This window comes from Lagenorhynchus albirostris, chromosome 10, assembly GCF_949774975.1.
Source record: "Lagenorhynchus albirostris chromosome 10, mLagAlb1.1, whole genome shotgun sequence".
In the NCBI taxonomy this organism is placed as follows: domain Eukaryota; kingdom Metazoa; phylum Chordata; class Mammalia; order Artiodactyla; family Delphinidae; genus Lagenorhynchus; species Lagenorhynchus albirostris.
In genome coordinates, this window is record NC_083104.1 from 30,960,416 (window position 1) to 30,982,253 (window position 21,838).

The 21,838-nt window shown below is 45.2% G+C and overlaps 1 protein-coding gene across 3 annotated transcripts in view; it reads left to right on the forward strand.

Annotated features, from left to right (window-relative positions):
• Positions 1-349: 349 nt before the first annotated feature.
• The window catches only part of FAM107A (family with sequence similarity 107 member A), a 38,291-nt gene continuing 16,802 nt past the window's right edge, over positions 350-21,838 (forward strand). The window contains exon 1 of one of the 3 annotated variants that reach the window (XM_060161446.1): positions 350-392. Coding sequence is in view for 2 of the 3 variants with exons in the window: in XM_060161447.1 (XP_060017430.1) it covers positions 2,400-2,478 (79 nt within the window). In the remaining variant the exon portion in view is untranslated. Of the gene's footprint in view, positions 393-2,318; positions 2,479-19,893; positions 20,019-21,838 lie in introns of those variants that run through there. The other 2 variants (XM_060161447.1, XM_060161448.1) reach the window with 2 other exon arrangements.

The following is a 21,838-nucleotide window of genomic DNA, read 5'->3' on the forward strand; positions in this document are numbered from 1 at the left end:
AGAGAAATAACAGAAGTTGGATGCAGAGTATAAGGAACTCTCTCTACTATCTTCTCGATTTTTCTCTAAATCTAAAACTGTTCTAAAAAATAGTCATTTTAAAAAAAGAGCATGAGCCTCACAAATGATGCACACACACACACTCACACACACACACACACACACACACACACACACACTCACACACTCACACTCCAAGGACTATAGTACTTTGTTTCTCTGGAGAGGACTTTGACCCTGGCCAGGGTCACTCTGAATATCTCTTCACTCCTCCCCCTGGCAAGGAACAGAGGGTCCTCACCTCCACCTACTTTCTTTCTGTTCACAGAAAGAATACTCTCCTGGGGCCATATTTCATAATGAAAATGAGAAGCAGAGACTAAATGGATCAGGTAAGTCAGACCCGCCTAGAATTCCTTGGGGATGCAACCAGAGTTAATCTTTTGGTAATGCTCTGTCAAAGCACATTCCTCAGTCATAATTTTCCTAAACCCGCACCTTGTTCAATAGCTGGCTTGGTTTTCCTCCTGCAGTAAAAGCTTTGGCACCATCTGGGTTCAAATTCCTTCTCCACTACTAACTAGTTTTGTGATCTTGGGCAAGTCACTTGAGCCTTATTTTCCTCATCTCTAGAAGGGGCATAACCATGCTTGATCAAAGAGTGGGTTAAATGAGATGAATGGTACATTAGATATAATTTCATCCTTTGAAGAATGGATATGAGATAGTGAATGCCAAATGTCTGGCATGGTGCCTGGCACTCGTGGTGGCTGGTTGTTGATAAGAAATATGATCAGTCTGGCCAATGACTGAGGTATCCAAAGATCAAAGTGTGTCACTTTGGTCCTTGGGATTCTGTGTGATGACAGGGACCTCTGAGTCAGAGCAGAAGCTGGGCCTGGGCAGTGCTCAAGGGAGAGCCAGAGACAACTTGGTTGGCAGCTGGCCTAGGTGGCACCAAGGCTGGAGAGGACACAGAGGCAGAGGGAGGTGGTACTGTGTGGCCAAGGCCCCGGCAGCCAGCTCAAGACTGATCCACAGACACAGCCTTAAACAGAGGCCATCCAGTACCCTGGACAGCTCCGGGGGGCGCTGGCGGTGTGTGTGGAGAGCAGTCTATAGATTTCAGGGGCATTGGTTTTGTGGGTGGAGAACTGAACTGGATGTTGATTCCTCCAACTAGCTCTTTGAGCATGAGCAAGCCACCTCACCTCCCTGAGTCTCAACTACATCATCTCTAAGGTGGTATCTTGGATGGGATTCCTACATTCATGTTAACATACTTACCTTTCAGTGTTTTCGTGAAGAGTAAATAAGATAACGGAGCGGCAACAGGGTGGCCCATTTCTGAGGTCAGACCATCTGAGTTTGTATGACAGCTCCACACTGTGTGACCTCAGATAAACTGCTTAACCTCTCTGAGCCTGTTTCCTCTTCTGTAAATTGGAAAACTAATAGGCCCTAATTCATAGGATTGTGAAGATGAAACAAAATAGGACATAAAGCACATGAACATTAGTTTTTGTTTTAGAAGAAACTTAGCACCAGACACAGGGTAGATAATCAAAGTTGTTGTTCTCTTATATTTTCCAAACTATCTGCTTGACTTTGCCCCTCCACCTTTAGACTCTTGGTTGGTCCTCCCATTTCTGGATGTTAAAGGAATTTCACAAAGCCAGAGAAATCAGTCTTGTGGAATCCCACGGGCTTCCCATCCTAACTTTCTTCCCCCAGCAAAGCCCCCACTTCTCAGTGTCACCCACCACAGGATGCCTTGGAACACTTTTCAAAAAAATACCAATATATAGTGTTCTGTGCTAGCCACTGTGCTTAGAGATAGAGATAATGTGTTGGTTACCCTCATACCTGAGAGATGAGTACCATGGTTAGCCCCATTTTACAGATGAGAAAACTGAGGCTCTGTGAGAATAGATAACTAAATCGTAGGGTCACACAGCTATTAATTAGTGGCGCTGGACCTGATCCCAGGGGTGGCACTTCAGAACCCCACACCCGCTTGTAGCATTCAACAAGGCCAGCGGCCAGGGAAATAGAGAAGAGTAGGTAGGAGACCGAGGCTGGAAATCAGGACACCGGGTTCTCACCTTGGCCCTGGAACCCTGAAGCTAGGAGTCCTCATGCCAGACGCTTACCCGCGCCCAGTCTGCTGCCTGGGCAGGGATACCTACCTGGTCCCTGCCCCTGTCCCTCCCCCGCGGGCGCCTCTGGGCCTGGCCCTCTGGCAGCCACTGTAACCTGATCCGCGGCGGGGTTTGGTTCTCGGGCAGCGTCACCGTCACGGAGGCGCTCCGACCCGGGACTGCGCTCCGACCCGGGACTGCACTCCGCGGTGCGCTCCCAGCCTGCAGTGCCGGCTCCGCAGACCCGTGCACCGGCGCATGGCGCAGAGGCTGAGCGAGCGGGTCCGGGGGCCCAGCGAGGCCACCGGCCTCTACCGGGCCGTGCTGCTCAGGTCCGGTAAGTGGGGGCAAGTCTACCCGGCCCCCCGCCTCCGGGAGAGCGCGAGGAGGGCATGGCGGGAGCACTGCCCTCAGCCCCTGGCTAGCAGGGCGCCTCGGTCCTTCTTTACTGGTCTGCTTTCCTCCTTTCCTTTCCTTCCATCCTCCGTTCTTCCATTCTTTTTAATTACTTTTTTTCTTCTTTCCTTACTTTCATTCCTTCTTTCCTTCCTACATTCGTCCTTTTGGGGATCTACCCTTATTAGATATATTGCTTTATTCCTTTGTATGCACTTGCGGTGCGCGCGCACATACGCACACTCAGTGTTCCCTGACTACAAAAGTCCCGCAAGCTTCCACCTCCTGGCCAGCCCCTTAAGCAGAGACTCACACAAAGTGGGGGAAGGAGGCATTGGTAGGCGTGGGAGAACGGACATGGGTAAGACTGGTAGCGCGCGGTGGGGCGTAAAGAAGCGCAAGCCCGCTGGTGAAGGACTTCCAATGTCCAGTGAGGGGAAAGGGCGAGGGGGGAACAAGTTACAGGAAGGTGAGGAACGGGTTTTCTATAGGTATGCATTTAAGGAGAAAACGATTTGGAAAGAAACGCCTGGTGATTGTTTTCGAGGATGCGAGTTGGATAAGTGTTCTTTTAATTTGTCTTTTTACTCATTTGCAGTAAGCACATACTACTTTTCTACTCTGGACAATAGTTTGTTTATTTAGGAGAATGAAACGAAAGTAATATAGGGCCAGTGTGAAAATAATTTGGTACGTACAGGGATGTAGAAAGAAGAAAAATCATGCCCGCAGTAAGCATCTGGGGTGTTTCCTTCCGGACTCTGTGCTTGGAGAGAGACGTTCAGAGGGGGTGAAAATCGGTCTCCTGCCGGCTCCCTGCCAGCTGGGGGTGTGTGATTAGAAAACCTCAAGGGCCTTGGGCTCCCGAGGCAAGCTAACCTCTGCCTTGGGCAAGGAACCTACCCCACCCGGTAGTCCTGCCCACTGACGCCTGCAGCCGAAAGCGCTAGGCGAGCCGGAGCGGCTGGCCGCGGGCCTGCAGGAGCGGGGCTCGCCCGCCGCCCGCGCGTAGTCGGCTCTGGGACCGATTGGCGTTTCTTCCTTAGGTTGGCCCCGCCCCGGGGAGATCCCGCCGCGGAGTTACTGCTTGGGAGCTTTGAAACAACGGTTCTCTAAGTCCAAAAGCACGGTCTAGGCAAGACTTCAGGACTGGCGGCGCCTTCCTGGAGCGGGGTACCTTAAACCTTGGCTGAGCCAGGGCAGGCAGGAAGCGAGGAGCTCGATAATTCGAAGAGGCTGATTTCAAACCTCAGCTCCAGAAATGTCCCTACAAAACACTCTTCCTAGGTGTCCCTATCCAGTTCCTTTCTTCTCACTGAGAATAGGGTATCTCTAACCTGAAGATCCTGTGTTCCCTCAACCTGGAACTGCAGCTGTGAGGCTTCCTCAAACAGTCACATTTTCCACTCGCAACACAGCCAGAATAGCAGACATACCAGAGTCGTTCCAGGGGCCACATGCTTGCCTGGCAACTGTACCACACACAGCTGTAAGTCAGGAAGGCAGCAGAGGCTGGTTACTGGCGCCTCATGGAGGGACCGCTTGCACTGTGCTACTGACTCAGTCTTCACAATCCTTCAAAGTCACTGCTGATTGTCATCCCCATTTCATAGATGAGGACACTGAGGCTCAGAGAGCTCAAGCAGCGTGCCCAGGGTCCTGCTACAGGAACTCTTCTATCCCACTAACATGTAGAAAGCACGTTCAAACTTTGGTCCATCTATGCGAAGTCTGCCCGTCTTCTGAGAATAGTAATAATGGCAAATGATTGCTGGTCACTAGCTATTGCCACTCTCTCTGACAAATACTGTAGATCTGTCTTCTCATCAACTTCATTCATTTATTCATTTAACCAATATTGTTGACCACTATTATGCACTAAGCCCTATGCGAGGCACAGGGATGTGCTGATAAATTAAATGGATAAGTCCCTCCTCTCAGGGAGGTAAGTACTATTAACCTCTATTTTAAAACATGAGGAAACGGAGCCTCAGAAGGTAACTTGACTTGTCTAAGGTCACACAGCCAGTCAAGGGTGGAGCTGAGATCCAAACCCAGGGCCATGTGCCTCTGCAGCCACTACTCTGGCTTGTCTCACACAAGGAAGAGCAAGAAGTAAGAGTGGGGTGAGGAGCCAGCTGGGCCATTTACTGAAAGAGGCAAGAGCCTCCTTCTTTTAGAAGCCCCCAAGGATGGGATTATAGAATCAAACCCAAGACGGCAGCCATGTTCATTTACAGTAGCCTGGAAGCATGCAACAAGTAATACAATGCTTCGAGAAAATTTTTCATTCCAAGTTACTTTAAAATAATTTCTTAGTATTAAAGTAATACATGTTCATCATGAATGTTCTGGAAAATGGAGACTGAAGAGGGGGAAGCCTTACCCGTAATCGCACTCACCATGAGCACCACTGGTAATATCAGGGGAGGTCTCCTTCCAGTTTTGCTGTGCGAGACTTGTGTGGGGTTGTGTGGTTCACATTGCTGAGATTGTACTGACTAATTTTTAATCCCATTTTTTTTCACTTGCATAAAAATCTTACTGTTTTTAAATGGGTTACTGAGATAACAGCTACCACTTTGGAACGCTGACGCTGTGGCAGGCACTGTGTGAAGGGCTTCCCATGTCATACCTCCTTTATTCCTCAAAAGAATGCCCCATTTTAGAGACGAGGAAACAGGAAGTTGAAGGTCACCTAGCTACCCAACAGTGGAGCCAGGATCGGTATCTGGGTTGACACCAGAGCCCATGTTCTTAACCACTAAGATGGAAGGGTCACCTCTGGGGAATAACTCATGCTTGGCCATGCCTGGTAAGCTATGCAGTGCTGTAGTAAAGGTCCACCTGAGACTCGTTTCCTACCTGGAGCCCAGCCCAGGTTCCTGCTAGGGAGGGAAGCATCTCTCTGCAGCATGGACTGAGGGACACCTCCCCAGGTGCCTGTGGGCATCAGCAATTGTGCTTCTCTGCACCCAGAAGGGTGGTCATAGCTTCCATTGCTGCCTGCCAAGTAGGGATGCCAGATAAAATAGTTAAATTTGAATCTCAGATACACAATATTATTTTAGTGTGTGTCTCAAATATTATATGGGTATGCTTATGCTAAAAACCTATTCGTTGCTTATCTGAAGTTCAAATTTAACTGGACATGCTGATTTTTTTTTTATATATATATATATATAAATATATATATTATATTATATAAGAGTATATATATATATATATATATACACTCTTTTTTATATTCTTTTCCATTATGGTTTATCCCAGGAGATTGGATATAGTTCCCGGTACTATACAGTAGGACCTTGTTTATCCATTCTATATGTAATAGTTTGCATCTACTAACCCCAAACTACCAGTCCATCCCTCCCTCTCCACCCCTCCCACTTGGCAACCACAAGTCTGTTCTCTATGTCTGTGAGTCTGTTTCTGTTTTGTAGATAGGTTCATTTGTGTCATATTTTAGGTTCCACATATAAGCGATATCATATGGTATTTGTCTTTCTCTTTCTGACTTACTTCACTTAGTATGATCATCTCTAGTTGCATCCGTGTTGCTCCAAATGGCATTATTTTGTTCTTTTTATGGCTAAGTCGTATTCCATTGTATATATACACCACATCTTCTTTATCCATTCATCTGTTGATGGACATTTAGGTTGTTTCCAGGTCCTGGCTACTGTGAATAGTGCTGCTATGAACATAGGGATACATGTATCTTTTTGAATTATAGTTTTGTTTGGATATATGCCCAAGAGTGGGATTGCTGAATCATATGGTATTCTATTTTTAGTTTCCTGAGGAACCTCCATACTATTTTCCGTAGTAGCTGTACCAACTTACATTCCCACCAACAGTGCAAGAGGGTTCCCTTTTCTCCACACCCTCTCCAGCATTTGTTACTTGTAGGCTTTTTGATGATGGCCATTCTGACCAGTGTGAGGTGATACCTCATTGTAGATTTGATTTGCATTTCTCTAATAATTAGTGACGTTGCACATCTTTTCATGTGCCTACTGGCCCTCTGTATGTCTTCTTTGGAGAAATGTCTTAGATCTTCTGCCCATTTTTCAACTGGGTTGTTTATTTTGTTGTTGTTGTATGAGCTGTTCGTATATTTTGGAGATTAAGCTTTTGACAGCTGCATCACTGGCAAATATTTTCTCCCATTCTGTAGGTTGTCTTTCCCTTTTTTTATGGTTTCCTTTGCTGTGCAAAAGCTTTTAAGTTTAATTAGGTCTCTCATTTGTTTAGTTTTGTCTTTATTTCTATTGCTTTGCGAGACTGACCTAAGAAAACATTGGTACGATTTGTGTCAGAGAATGTTTTGCGTATGCTCTCTTCTAGGAGTTTTACGGTGTCATGTCTTATGTTTAAGTCTTTAAGCCATTTTGAGTTTATTTTTGTGCATGGTGAGGGCGTGTTCTAACTTCATTGATTTACATGCATGGACATGCTGCATTTTTGTTAGCTACATCTGGCAACCCCACTGCCAGGCATTATGGAAGTTTGCTTGGCTTGACAAGCCATGGTCTGCCCAGGTTCCCCTCTACACACACCCACTCACATACTCACATCCCTTTCCCCGTGCCTCGATCTACTGTCCATATTTTGTCTGGCTACAAGTGAATTAAAATATGCTGGAGGTTGGGGGCACCCCAGGGTCCTTCTGCAGCTAAGAGACCAGATTAACCATGCCTGACTGCAGCTGGGTTGAGAGCCAGCTTTCTGAAATAAGACTCTTGGTTCTTCCCCACTCCCTTGCACTTTCCTGTTTCCATGCTTGAAATCCCTCCACCGGGTAAATTCTTCCTGGTTCAAACTCGTTGTAAAGGCAACGCTCATTCCTTTTATAAACTCTCCACGGATCCCATGACAAGTTTTCTTGCCAGTACAGCTTCTCCTGCCATGTCCTTTGAAAAGAGCATGTTGGGGGTGGGGGAAGGTTGGATCCTAAGGCTATTTTGTGGGTGGCTTCTCAGAAACCTCATTGAGGCCTTGAAAAGGGGCCTTGGAGATTTAGACTGAATACAGGGCTGAGGAGGAAGTTTGGAGTTGCCATGGAAACTTTTTGTCTGATGTTTGTAGGCCCAGATAAGCTGCTGCAGGTGCTTGTCAGCTGGGAGAAAGGGGGAGCAAAAATTAAAGGAAAAGAGGTTTTGGGAGTTTTTTAATGCAAGCTGCAGCCCTAGCCCACTATAGCTACAGGAAAATTCCTCAGCTTCCACACATGAATGCCTCTCCTGGTCTTCACTACCCCCTTCTTTTTAGCTCCTCTAGCTCCCAAGAAAACGAACTTCAGAGGGACAGGAGGGGAGTGTGGGACAGGTGTGCTCAGCCTCCAGGATCCCCTTTCATTCCTCCAGGGGCTGAGCAAAAATTCGGATCCTCAGGCCCCTGCAGTCCAGAGTCCTTCCTTATGGGAGAATGAGAGGGCCTCCGTCAAAAGCCACACAGACCAAGGCAGGAGGCAGGACCTGGGGTTGAATTTGGCCATTACCTGGAGTAAACTCTTAAAAGCCTCATTTGACCAAAAGGCCTCTATTTTCCAATATGCAAAATGTACATGACTGAACCAGATGTGACTTTTAACTATGGTTGGTTGGAAAAGGTTGCTCTTTGCCATGTTTTTCACCTTTATTGTTTTGTTCTGATAACAAAAGAAATGTATGCTTTTTTTTTTTTTAAGCTACAAACGTTACAGAAATATTGGGACAAAGGATAAAGGCCTGTAATGTTCTGCTGTAGAATAGTGGTGCTCAGACTCCTAAATGTAAGCAGATCCCCTGGGGACATGTTAAAATTCCAGACTCCTAGGCCCCTCCCTCATAGATTCTAATACAGCGATCCAGAAACATGACCCAGTAATTCCATTTTAACCCTCATTCCGACTGAGGGCTAGTAATGACATTTGAGATACGTTGGTCTAGAACTGACTTCCATTAACAGTTCAGTGTATACGCCTCCAGATTGGTTCTCTATGCATATACTAACTTTTTTATCTTGGAAAAAAAAGGGTAGAGGAATCAGACTATATATGATTTTGCTCTTTGATTTTTCACCAAACATGTAGAAGACACCTTTTTAGGGTAATAAATAGATGTGCTATTGATGGCATCCCATTATGGGCCGTAGCATAATTTCTTACTGATGGGGTATGGCTTGAGAAATGGTGGCTTGACCTCATATACAGTTACACGCACACACACGTGCTCACACACGTGCACAGACACAGCAAGATGATGCTGTCACAAGCTCAGGGACATCAACATCTTTGGTGTCTGCAAGTCAATACTAGTTATTGAGCACCTTGCTACTGGGACAGGAATACTAAGAGGAATAAGGTGAGGCCCCGGCCCTCAGGCTGGCGGTCTGGTGGGTGAGGCTGGTGGGTTTGTGCACAGGTTGGACCATGAGAAGAGCTTTAGTGGAAGAAGTACAGTGAGTCCCAGCTGCCTGGGGAAAATGGCACCCAACCTTGCGGGGTTCCTGCCCAGCTCTCCTTGGTTCTCAATTGCTCTGGGGCTGCCATCAGAATCTTCCAAGAAAGGGAACACAAAGTGGGGTTGGAGGACATGGCTGGTATGAGGACTGAGAGTCTGCTTCTCTGGAGTGAGAGCGACTGTGGGGTCTGTCTGCCTCAGGCGGTGAGCAGAGTCCTCCCGCCCAAGGATCCATCTTGTTCCTCCACCTGTCAGAGGACACTGGGATTGGTTCAGACAAGCCACTGTGGGCCCTGGGACATGCCCCAAGTACTAGTCATTTGCACAGCAGGACAACACGTGGGTGGGGACCAGAGGCAGTGAAGAGTGCTTGACAAGAATTTGGTTGCGGTCTTCCACCATCAGAATTCAGTGAAGTTAAGCCACAGCAGGATGGGGAGCTGCGGGAGGCACCATTCAAAGTACGTTAAGAGAAACAATTAGGAAGGAGAAACAACTCGAGGATTTGGGACCCTGCAAATTGAACTGGCTCCAGAATGGGGGGCTTGGCCACAGCTCCCAGGTCATGCAGACCTGCCTGCCCCTTCTTCCTTCCATCTCCCTCATACCCCGCACTCCACCCCACCGGCCTCCTTCCGTCATGCCCAGCTCCTTCCCTCGCTGGGGCCTTTCCACTAGCTCTTCCCACTCTCTGGAATGCTCTCCTCCTCACCATTCCAGCCTCCCTAAAATGTCGCCTCCCCACTGTCCACCCTACCTAAGTTCCCAGTCCCTCCCTTGCGCCTTGCCCAGTCTTGCTTTCATCACAGTGTTCATTGCAGCTCTACATTTTCTTGTCCGTCTCCTTATTTTTCTGTCTGAACCCCACCTTGAAAGTAGGTTACCTGAGCACAGGCATACTGTCTCATTTACACTGGGAACAGTGCCAGGAACACAGTAGGTACTCAATAAATGTTGGTTAAATGAATAACATAGGCCAGAGAGGATCAAAACTGCATTTTTAGAGTTTATTTACAATACTGTGTTAGTTTTAGGTGTACAGCAAAGTGATTCAGTTATATATATAATATGGCTGAATACATGTACACATAAATCTATTCTTTTTCAGATTCTTTTCCATTATAAGTTATTATAAGATATTGAATGTAGTTCCATGTGCTATACAGTAAATCCTTATTGTTTATCCATTTTAAATATAGTAGTGTGTATCTCTTAATCCCATACTCCTAATTTGTCCCCCCACCCCACCTCATTCTTTGGTAACCATAATTTTCTTTTCTGTGTCTGTGAGTCTGTTTCTGTTATGTAAATAAGTCCATTTGTATTACTTTTTAGATTCCACATTTAACCCAACAATATTGGGTTGCCCAAAAAGCTCATTTGGGTTTTCTGTAACATCATAGGAAAAACCCAAATGAACTTTTTGGCCAACCCAAATATAATACTGCTCTTTCCCTGTCTGACTTACTTCACTTAGTATGATAATCTCTAGGACCATCCATGTGGCTGCAAATGGCAACATTTCACTCTTTTTTTTTTTTTTTAATTTTTATTGGAGTACAGATGATTTGCAATGTTGTGTTACTTTCGGGTGTACAGCAAAGTGAATCAGTTATACATATACATATATCCACTCTTTTTTTTTTAGATTTTTTCCCATATAGGCCATCACAGACTATTGAGAAGAGTTCCCTGTGCTATACAGCAGGTTCTTATTAATTATCTATTTTATGTATAGTAGTGTGTATATGTCAATCCCAAGCTCCCAGTTTATCCCTCCCACCCCCATCCCCTGGTAACCATAAGTTTGTTTTCTACATTTGTGACTCTACTTCTGTTTTGTATATAAGTTTGTTTGTACCCTTTTTTTTAGATTCCACATATAAGTGGTATCATATATTTGTCTTTCTGTGTCTGACTTACTTCACTCAGTATGACAATCTCTAGGTCCATCCATGTTCCTGCAAATGGTATTATTTCATTCTTTTTTATGGCTGAGTACTATTCCATTGTCTATATGTACCACATCTTCTTTATCCATTTCTCTGTCAATGGACATTTAGGTTGTTTCCATGTCTCGGCTGCTGTAAATAGTGCTGCAGTGAACACTGGGGTGCGTGTATCTTTTTGAATTCTGTTTTTCTCCAGATATATGCCCAGGAGTGGGCTTGCTAGATCATATGGTATTTCTATTTTTAGTTTTTCAAAGAACCTCCATACTGTTCTCCATAGTAGCTGTATCAATTTACATTCCCCCCAACAGTGTAGGAGGGTTTCCTTTTCTCCACACCCTCTCCAGCATTTATTGTTTGTAGACTTTTTGATGGTGGCCACTCTGACCGGTGTGAAGTGATAGCTCATTGTAGTTTTGATTTGCATTTGTCTAAAAATTAGTAATGTTGAGCATCTTTTCATATGCTTTTTGGCCATCTGTATATCTTTTTCGGAGAAATGTCTACTGAGATCTTCTGCCCATTTTATGATCGGGTTGTTTGTTTTTTTGACATAGAGCTGCATGAACTGTTTGTATATTTTGGAGACTAATACCTTGTTGGTTGCTTTGTTTGCAAATATTTTCTCCCATTCTGTGGGTTGTCTTTTTCATTTTGTTTATGGTTTCCTTTGCTGTGCAGAAGCTTTTAAGTTTAATTAGGTCCCATTTGTTTATTTTTGTTTTTATTGTCATTACTCCAGGAGGTGGATCAAAAATGATATTGCTGTGATTTCTGGCAAAGAGTGTTCTGCCTATGTTTTCCTCTAAGAGTTTGATAGTATCCAGCCTTACATTTAGGTCTTTGATCCATTCTGAATTTATTTTCGTGTATGGTGTTATGTTCTAATTTCATTCTTTTCATGTAGCTGTCCAGTTTTCCCAGCACCACTTGTTGAAGAGACTGTCTTTTCTCCACTGTATATTCTTGCCTCCTTTGAAGTAGATTAATTGACCATAGGTGCATGGGGCTTATTTCTGGGCTTTCTGTCCTGTTCCACTGATCTACATTTCTGGATTTTTTGCCAGTACCATAAAATTTTGATAATTGTAGCTTTGTGGTATAGTCTGAAGTCAGGGGGTCTGATTCCTCCAGCTTCATTTTTCTTTCTCAGGATTGCTTATGCTATTCAGGATCTTTTGTGTTTCCATATAAATTTAAAAATTTTTTGTTCTAGTTCTCTGAAAAATGCCATTGGTAATTTGATAGGGATTGCACCAAATCTGTAGATTGCCTTGGGTAGTATAGTCATTTTGACAATATTGAGTCTTCCAATCCGGAAACACAGGATATCCTTCCATCGATTTGTGTCATCTTTGATTTCTTTCATCAATGTCATATAGTTTTCAGAGTACAGGTCTTTTGTCTCCTTACGTAGCTTTATTCCTAGGTATTTTATTCTTTTTGATGTGATTGTAAATGGGATTGTTTCCTTAATTTCTCTTTCTGATCTTTTGTTGTTACTGTATAGGAATGCAAGACATTTCTGTGTATTAATTTTGTACCCTGCAACTTTACCAAATTCACTGATGAGCTCTAGTACTCTTCTGGTAGCATCTTTAGGATTTTCTAAATAGTAAATAGTATCATATCATCTGCAAACAGTGGCAATTTTATTTCTTCTTTTCCAATTTGGATTCCTTTTGTTTCTTCTCTGATTGCCATGGCTATGACTTCCAAAACTATGTTGAATAAATGTGGTGACAGTGGACATCCTTGCCTTGTTCCTGACCTTAAGGAAATGCTTTCAGCTTTCCACCAATGAGAAGGATGTTAGCTGTGGGTCTGTCATATATGGCCTTTATTATGTTGAGATAACTTCCCTCTATTCCAACTTTTTTTTTTATCATTAATGGGGGTTGAATTTTGTCAAAAGCTTTTTCTGCATCTATTGAGATGATCATACGGTTTTTATTCTTCAGTTTCTTAATGTGGTGTATGTACCACACTTATTGATTTTCAGATATTGAAGAATCCTTGCAACCCTGTGATAAATCCCACTTGATCATGGTGTATGATCCTTTTAATGTGTTGTTGGATTTGGTTTGCTAGTATTTTGTTGAGGATTCTTGAGTGTATGTTCATCAGTGATATCTTTGTGTGGTTTTGCTATCAGGGTGATGGTGGCCTCATAGAATGAGTTTGGGAGTGTTCCTCTGCAATTTTTTTGGAAGAGCTTTAGAAGGATAGGTGTTAACTATTCTCTAAATGTTTGATAGAATTTGCCTGTGATGAAGCCACCTGGTCCTGGATTTTGTTTGTTGGAAGTTTGTAAGTCACTGTTTCAAGTTCAGTACTTGTGATTGGTCTGTTCATATTTTCTATTTCTTCCTGGCTCAGTCTTGGAAGGTTGTATCTTTCTAAGAATTTGTCCATTTCTTCTAGGTTATCCGTTTTATTGGCATATAGTTGCTTGTAGTAGTCCCTTACGATCCTTTGTATTTCTGTGGTGTCAGTTGTAACTTCTCCTTATTGATTTCTAATTTTATTGATTTTTTTCTTGATGAGTCTGGCTGAAAGTTTATCAATTTTCTTTATCTTCTCAAAGAACCAGCTTTTGGTTTCATTGATCTTTTCTATTGTTTTCTTTATCTGTATTTCATTTATTTCTGCTCTGATGTTTATGATTTCTTTCCTTCTACTAACTTTGGGTTTTGTTTGTTCTTCTTTCTTTAGTTGCTTTAGGTGTAAGGTTAGGTTGTTTGTTTGAGATTTTTCTTATTTCCTGAGGTAAGACTGTATTGATATAAACTTTCCTCTTAGAACTGATTTTGTTGCTTCCCATAGGTTTTGGATCATCATGCTTTCATTTTCATTTGTCTCTAGGTATTTTTTTATTTCCTCTTTATTTCTTCAGTGATCCATTGGTTGTTTAGTAGCATGTTGTTTTGCCTCCATGTGTTTGTGTATTTTTACAGTTTTTCTTCCTGTAATTGATTTCTAATCTCAAAGCATTGTGGTTGGAAAAGATGCTTGATATGAGTTCAATTTTCTTAAATTTACTGAGACTTGCTTTGTGGCCCAGCATGTGATCAATCCTGGAGATCATTCCATGTGCACTTGGGAAGAATGTGTATTCTTCACCTTTTGGATGGAATGTTCTATAAATATCAATTATGTCCATCTGGTCTAATGTGTCATTTAAGGCCTATGTGTCCTTATTGATTGTCTGGATGATCTGTTCATTGATGTAAGTGGGTTATTAAAGTCCCCCACTATTATTGTGTTACTGTCAATTTCTCCTTTTATGGCTGTTAGCATTTGCCTTATATATTGAGGTGCTCCTGTGTTGGGCGCATATATGTTTACAAATTGTTATATCTTCTTCTTGGATTGATCCCTTAATCGTTAGGTAGTGTCCTTCCTTGTCTCATGTAACAGTCTTTATTTTAAAGTCTGTTTTGTCTGATATGAGTATTGCTACTCCAGCTCTCTTTTGATTTCCATTTGCATGGAATACCTTTTTCCATCCCCTCACTTTTAGTCTGTATGTGTCCCTAGATATGAAGTGGGTATGTTGTAGACAGCATATACACAGGTTTTGTTTTTGTATCCATTCCGCTAGTCTACGTCTTTTGGTTGGAGCATTTAATCCCTTTACATTTAAGGTAATTATCGATATGTATGTTCTTATAGCCATTTTGTTAGCTTATCGTTCTGAATTTATTTTTGTAGGTCTTTTTTCTCCCTCTTTTGTTCTCTTGTGATTTGATGACTATCTTTAGTGTTGTGCTTGGATTGCTTTTTCTTTTTTTGTGTGTGTATCTCTTGTAGATTTTTGGTTTGTGCTTACCATGAGCTTTTTTTTTTTTTTACCATGAGCTTTTGATATAGCAGTCTCTCTCTCTCTCTCTCTCTCTGTCTCTCTCTCTCTGTCTCTCTCTCTCTCTCTCTCTCTCTCTCTCTCTATATATATATATATAATTTCTCTGCTGGCTCATTTTGTCAAACTTTCTGTGTTTGTGGTCTCCTTTCCAGTCTGTAGGATCGTAGTTCCTCTTGCTGCTGGTGTCTGGCCCCTGGTGTGTGAGGTTGGCGCAGGGGCTTCCTGCAAGCTTCCTGGTAGGAGGGACTGGTGCCTGCCCACTGGTGGGTGGAGCTGGGTCTTGTCCCTCTTGTGGGCAGGACTGTGTCAAAGGGTATGTTTAGCGGTGCCTGTGAGCTCAGTACAACTTTAAGCAGCCTGTCTACTGATGGGTGGGGCTGTGTTACCCCCCTGCTGGTGGTTTGGCCTGAGGCATCCCAACACTGGAGCCTGCAGGTTGTTGGGTGAGGCCAGGTCTCAGTGCCAAAATGGCAACCTCTGGGAGAGCTCATGCTGATTAATATTCCTTTGGCCTCTGTCACCAGTGTCCTTGCCCCCACAGTGAGCCACAGCCAACCCCCGCCTCCCCAAGAGACACTCCAAGACCCACAGATAGGTCTAGCCCAGGGGCCAGTGAAGTCACTGCTTTGTGCTGGGTCCCAGGGCACATAAAATCTTGTGTGCGCCCTCCAAGAGTGGAGTCTGTGTTTTCCCCAGTCCTGTGGAGCTCCTGCATTCAACTCCTGTTGGCCTTCAAAGCCAAATGCTCTGGGGGCTCCTCTTCCCAATGCCAGACCCTCCGGCTGGGGAGCCCGACGTGGGGCTCAGAACTCTCACTCCTGTGGGTGAACCTCTGAAATATAATTATTTTTCAGTTTGTGGGTTGCCCACCTGATGGGCATGGGATTTCATTATATCACGTAAGTGCCCCTTCTGCTGTCTTATTGTGGCTGCTGCTTTGTCCTTGGATGTAACATATGTGTTTTGGTAGGTTCCAGTCTTTTTTGTCAATGGTTGTTCAGCAGTTTTTTGTGATGTTGGTGTTTTCATGAGAGGAGGTGAGCTCAGCTCCTTCTGCTCCACCATCTTGTCTGGAATCGAGGGGCTGCTTTTAGTTTGGATGCTTGATGCCTCTTTCCTCAGTATGTGCTGGCTGTTATCCCCTCGATATGGGGTGTGTAGGTGCAGCGGCCCCATGCACGCTCCCGGTACAGTGGAGGTGGTGATTGGCGCCTGTGTGCAGGTCTCCCAGAGGTGTCAGTGGCCTGCATGCCCCGGGACAGCAGGGGCAGCAGCTGGCACCCACTCCCATGTCTCCCAGCAGTAACGATGGCCCACACACTCCTGAGACAGCAGAGGCAGTGGTTGACGCCTCTTTGCCACCCATGCACACTCCCCAGACGGCAAGGGCAGTGACTAGTGCCTGCTTCTGGGTCTCCTAGCACCTGCTCTGACTCTTCTAGCGGCGGTGGCAGCAGCCCGTGCCCTCCCAGGACAGCAGGAACAGTGACCAGAGCCCACTTGCAGGTGTCTTAGCAGCGGCCATGGCCATGCCCACCTCTGGAACCCACCACACAGGTGGTGGCAGCTTGCACCCACCTCCAGAGCTCAGGTAGGTAGTGTCCTATTGCCTGAGAGAGTGATCACAGGGAAAGAAGCTCCTATGGCAGTCCTGCCCCTGTTCTCACATGCCCTCCAACATGATGCCTTGCCTCTCTGGAGGGCCCAGGCTTCTTCCGAGTGCACCCTCAGTTTCCACACTCCAACCTCTTCAGGCTGTCTCCATGCAGCCAACCCCAGTCCTCTCCCTGAGTCTGACCTCCAAAGTCCAAGCTTCAGCACCCAAACCCTGCCCACAGCGGCAGACAAGTGTCTCAGGCTGCGGGGTGCAGGGCAGTGATACTGACCATCTGTGCAGGTCACCCTCCATCTTGCCTTCCACAAACCGGTTGCTGTGCTCTCCTCCGAGGCTCCCCCTCCATCCAGGTTGATCTCCCCGCTGGTGAGGGGACTTCCCAGGGTGCGGGAACATTTCCTCCTTCTCAGCTCCCTCCCTGGGGCACAGGTCCCATTCTGATTCCTTTCCCTCTTTTTTTTTTTTTCTTTCTTTTTTCTTTTGTCCTACCTGGTTACATAGAGGTTTTCTTGCCCTTTCGGAAGTCAGAGATCTTCTGCCAGCATTCAGTAGATGTTCTGTGCGAATCATTCCGCTTGTAGATGTATTTTTTTTTTTTTGCGGTACGCAGGCCTCTCACTGCCGTGGCCTCTCCTGTTGCAGAGCACAGGCTCCAGATGCACAGGCTCAGCGGCCATGGCTCACGGGCCCAGCCGCTCCGCGGCATGCGGGATCCTCCCGGACCGGGGCACAAACCTGCATCCCCTGCATCGGCAGGTGGACTCTCAACCAGTGCACCACCAGGGAAGCCCTTGTAGATGTATATTTGATGTATCTGTGGGAATACATGAGCTCCACGTCCTACTCCTCTGCCATCTTGATTCTGCTTTTCTTTTGCCTCAGGAAACTAATCTAAGAAAATATTGCTACAATTTATGTCAGAGAACATTTTGTCTGTTTTTTTCTGTGAGTTTTTTGGTGTTTTATGGTGTCATGTCTTGTGTTTAAGTCTTTAAGCTTGAGTTTATTTTTGTGCATGATGTGAGGGAGTGTTCTAACTTCATAGCTTTACGTGCGGCTGTCCAGCTATCCCAACACCACTTGCTGAAGAGACTGTCATCTCCCCATTGTATATTCTTGCCTCTTTTGTTGAAGATTAATTGTCCATAGGTGTGTGGGTTTATTTCTGGGCTCTTTATTCTGTTCCATTGATCCATATGTCTGTTTTTGTGCCAATACCATGCTGTTTTGATTATTGCAGCTTTGTAGTATTGGGAGAGTTATGCCTCCAGCTTTGTTCTTTTTCCTCAGGAGTGTTTTGGCAATTCTGGGTCTTTTGCTGTTTCATATACATTTTAGGATTATTTGTTCTTGTTCTGTGAAAAATGTCATGGGTAATTTGATATGGATCACATCAAATCTGTAGACTGCTGGACTTCCCTGGTGGTCCAGTGGTTAAGACTCTGCACTTCCACTGCAGGGGGCATGGGGTCAATCCCTGGTCAGGGAACTAAGATCCCTCATATGCAGTGAGGCTAAAAAATAGAAAAAAAAAATCTGTAGCTCGCTTTGGGTAGTATGGACATTTTAAGAATATTAATTCTACTAATCCAAGAGCATGGGACATATTTCCATTTCTTTGAATCATCTTGATTCCCTTTATTAATGTTTTATAGTTCTAAGCCTATAAGTCTTTCACCTCCTTGGTTAGGTTTGTTCCCAGGTCTCTTTTTATTTTATGCGATTTTAAATTAGATTTTTTTAATCTTTCCCTTTCTGATATTTCATTGTTAGTGTAAAGAAATTCAACAGGTTTCTGTATGTTAATCTTGTATCCTGTTACCTTGATGAATTCATTTATCAGTTCTAATAGTTTTTGTGTGGAGTATTTAGGGTTTTCTATATAGAGTATCAAGTCATCTGCATATAACGACAATTTTATCTCTTCCCTTCTGACTTGAATACCTTTTATTTCTTTTTATCATCAGAGTGTCATGGCTAGAACTTCCAATACTGTGTTGAATAGAAGTGGTGAGAGTGGGCATCCTTCTCTTGTTCCAGAATTTAATGGGAAAGCTTTCAGCTTTTCACTGTTGAGTATTATATCGGCTGTGGGTTTGTCATAAATGGCTTTTATTATTGAGATATGTTCCCTCTATACCCACTTCGGCGAGAGTTTTTACCATGAATGGATGTTCAATTTTATCAAATGCTTTTTCTGCATCTATTGAAATGATCATATGGTTTTTGTCTTTCGTTGATATGGTGTACCACATTGATTGATTTGTGTATGTTGAACCATCCTTGTGACCCTGGAATGAATCCAGCTTGATAATGGCGTATGGTCCTTTTTATGTGTTGTTGAATTCAGTTTGCTAATATATTTATAGAAGCAAAATTGCATTTTTAATGCCTGCATTCATACTTGATGTATGTCCTGGGCCTAATCACTTCCCAGCCAACCAAGACTCTTCACGAGGCAGTAAAGGTGGGAAGAGGGCCAAGTTTAACTGGTAGATGCCAGCTTCCTTGCTAGAGGATTAAGAATGACAGCAAAAGCCAGAAAACACTTCCACGTTTTCAGGTGAACACTGATTCTGAAATTAGGAGAATGCCTTTGTTATCTGTAAGTACCCATGTTGGCCTTCAGCATCTACACACGTTCTTTATTTTCAGACTCACACATTGACTTATTGAACCAAGATCTATGGAACACAGATTCTGCCAAGCACAGTGCTGCATGCTGGGGCCCTGCCCTCTGATCACACTGAGTCCAGCTCTCTCTGTAGGAAGAGTCCTACTTGCTGAGCATTGACTACATGCTTTCACAAATGTCATATCATCTGTGTTTCCTCTCAATCACCCTGTTCTCCACATTTGACAAACACAGAAACCAAGGCTCAGGGGTGTTAACTGGCTGCCAAAGGGGCTGGTGCCCAAGCCGAGCAGGGAATTACACGAGGACCAGCCTGGCCCAGAGCCGGTCAGCTTCTACTGCCCCGCTCTCTCCTGTGCAACGTCCTGTTGGCTCCTGTCTGATGTTCAGATGAAGTTCAGGGTAACGTGTAAATAACATGGATGGAGTTTCTGGCCCATAAGTGGATTACCTGGACCTGACCCAGCATACCTTCCCCTCCTTTTGCACTGACAGCCATTTTCTCCTGAAGAGTTGAACACTGCGGCAGGAAGCTTGGCTCCCTCTCCATCAGGGAAATACCAGAATGCATTCTTGCTGACTCTCCCATTAGAAACAAGGGAAATGCCTCTACATGAGCTAGGTCGCTCAGAACAAAGCTTGGCGCGTTCTTATTCCTCAACAGTCTGACAAAATCAGTATTTATTTGTGCCTCCCCGGCATGTGGCCTGGACACGGTGTTCCACATCAGGGAAGTGGCCAAGTACCAAGTGCAATACCCGTTACTATAGTAACAGTTCCTTTTTATTGATACCAGAATAAACAGGAATGTGGAGCTGCCTCACTTGGTGGCACGTTTCATCCCCAGGGCTTTAGGAACCGCCCTTGGAGGCGGCCCTCCTTGCTAGTCTGGAACTCTGGTGGAGTGAGGACCCAGCAACACTGCGCCCGAGTTCCCTTCCCAATGGCACAGGCACAGCTGAGAAGTAAGACGGTTTCTTTTCTTTTTCACCTGCTGCTGAGCTGGGTGCAGTGCAGGGAGGAGGTGTGGGGGATGGAGGGCAGCCTCGGAGCACCAGGTGGGCTGTCAGGGGAGCAGAGCTCTTTGAGCCCAGGTACCTGTGCTATGTCCTCTCTCTGTAAAATGACTTGGTGGTGCCCCCTGGCACCCTGGGTTTGGGAAAAGGAGAGGAGATGAAGTGCAGGGAGTGCCCAGATTCAGCCCACCATTCTGGTTGATCTCTTTCTTCTAAATGCTCAGATGACTCTGAATTCATGCATGATGTGACCTCACCTAAGTCTATTTTCATACAGTATAGCAGTTGTAATTCTCTTAAGAACTGATAGATAAAATGCCAGAGTGTTGCGGGTGGCACAGTGGAGAGAAAACTGGTCAAGCAGCTTGGCTCAGACTCTAGAGCCTTTCTTTGCTGGCTGTGGGATCTGGGAAAATTACATGACCCCTTGGAGCCTCAGCTTCTTCATCTGTAAAAAGGGGTCTCAAGAGTACCCGTCTCCTCAGTCTATTGTAAGGGTTTCATGAAATACGGCTGCAATGCTGAGCACAGTACATGGCACGTGGTGAGTGCACGGCAACGTGTTACCTGCTTGCCTTCCTGGTGGATTTGGCTTCAGCACTTTGCAGTATGAGGCGAGGCTGGTATTGGGCCAAAAATCAGAGGTTATAGGATTGGGTGTGTCACTTTTTTGAACTGCTACCAAACCCAGTGGTTTCCCAGTTGTGAGCCAGCCCCAGTACCTGTGTCTCTGGTCAGCCTGGATCCTGAGTGGCTCTTAGCTCTGTTGGTGCTAAGTCCTGCCGGGATCTCCCCCGGAGGCATTTGCCAAGTGGAGTGGCTGGCATCATGCCACCGGTGGGCCAGCACGAATATCTGATCTGCTGACACTGTTCCCTGGCTAGCTGCACGATGCTCCCCACCAGCCTCGCTAGCGACCTTCCATGTCCAGCCTGGGACTCTGCTATGGAATTGACTTGAAACCCTGAATGCCCACCCAGACCTTCTCACAAACTAGGGGGTCACAGTGGACCCAAGCCAACAGGTTCAGGAAGTTTGTCTCGAGTCAGTTTCTCATGGTGTGGGGAGGTTGCATCCCAGTGAACAAGCAGCTCTGACAGGGGCCTGTAGGCATTGGCCACAGGCAGCTGGAGATGTGGAGGAGGTTCCCAGATACCCTGTTCTTTGGTTGCTGGCCAGTGAAATACAAATGGGTACTTTCCCCACTGGGAGGAAAAAAGCAAGAAGGGTTAGGAAATCCTGTGGCCACGCTTGTCACTTTTACTGAATGCCTCTTTTCTTTGGTCAGTAGTTATTTTAAAAGGATCTCTTCTCCTCTGCCCCTCCACCCCATGAAATGTTGAACCAAGAAGATCCCTGGTTGTGTTCTAAACGCAGCAGCTTGAACAGTAATAAGGAACAAGGGCAGGGGGAGGGAGGGCAGAGGAATGAAGACTTTGACCAACACCCTCGGGAGGAAACACCATCAGCTGGGCCCCCTCCTAACAAAAACCAGCCATGGGCAGACAGGCCTGTGGGTTCTGGCTTAAACCCAAAGCAGCTGGTGCCCGGCTGGGGCTCCCCAGTGAGAGGGCGAGGAGTACTCCAGTTACCGCCCTCCATTTTCTCATCTATATAATGGGCTCACACTGCCTCTTTATTGGGGTTTCTCAAGTGTGCAGAGAGAAAAGGGATGTAAACCTGCTTTGTCGACTGAAAGACGCATTGCACCTAGAAGACAGTGGAGTGGTAGAAAGAGCACTGAATCTGGGGTCTAAAGGTTCTGGCTT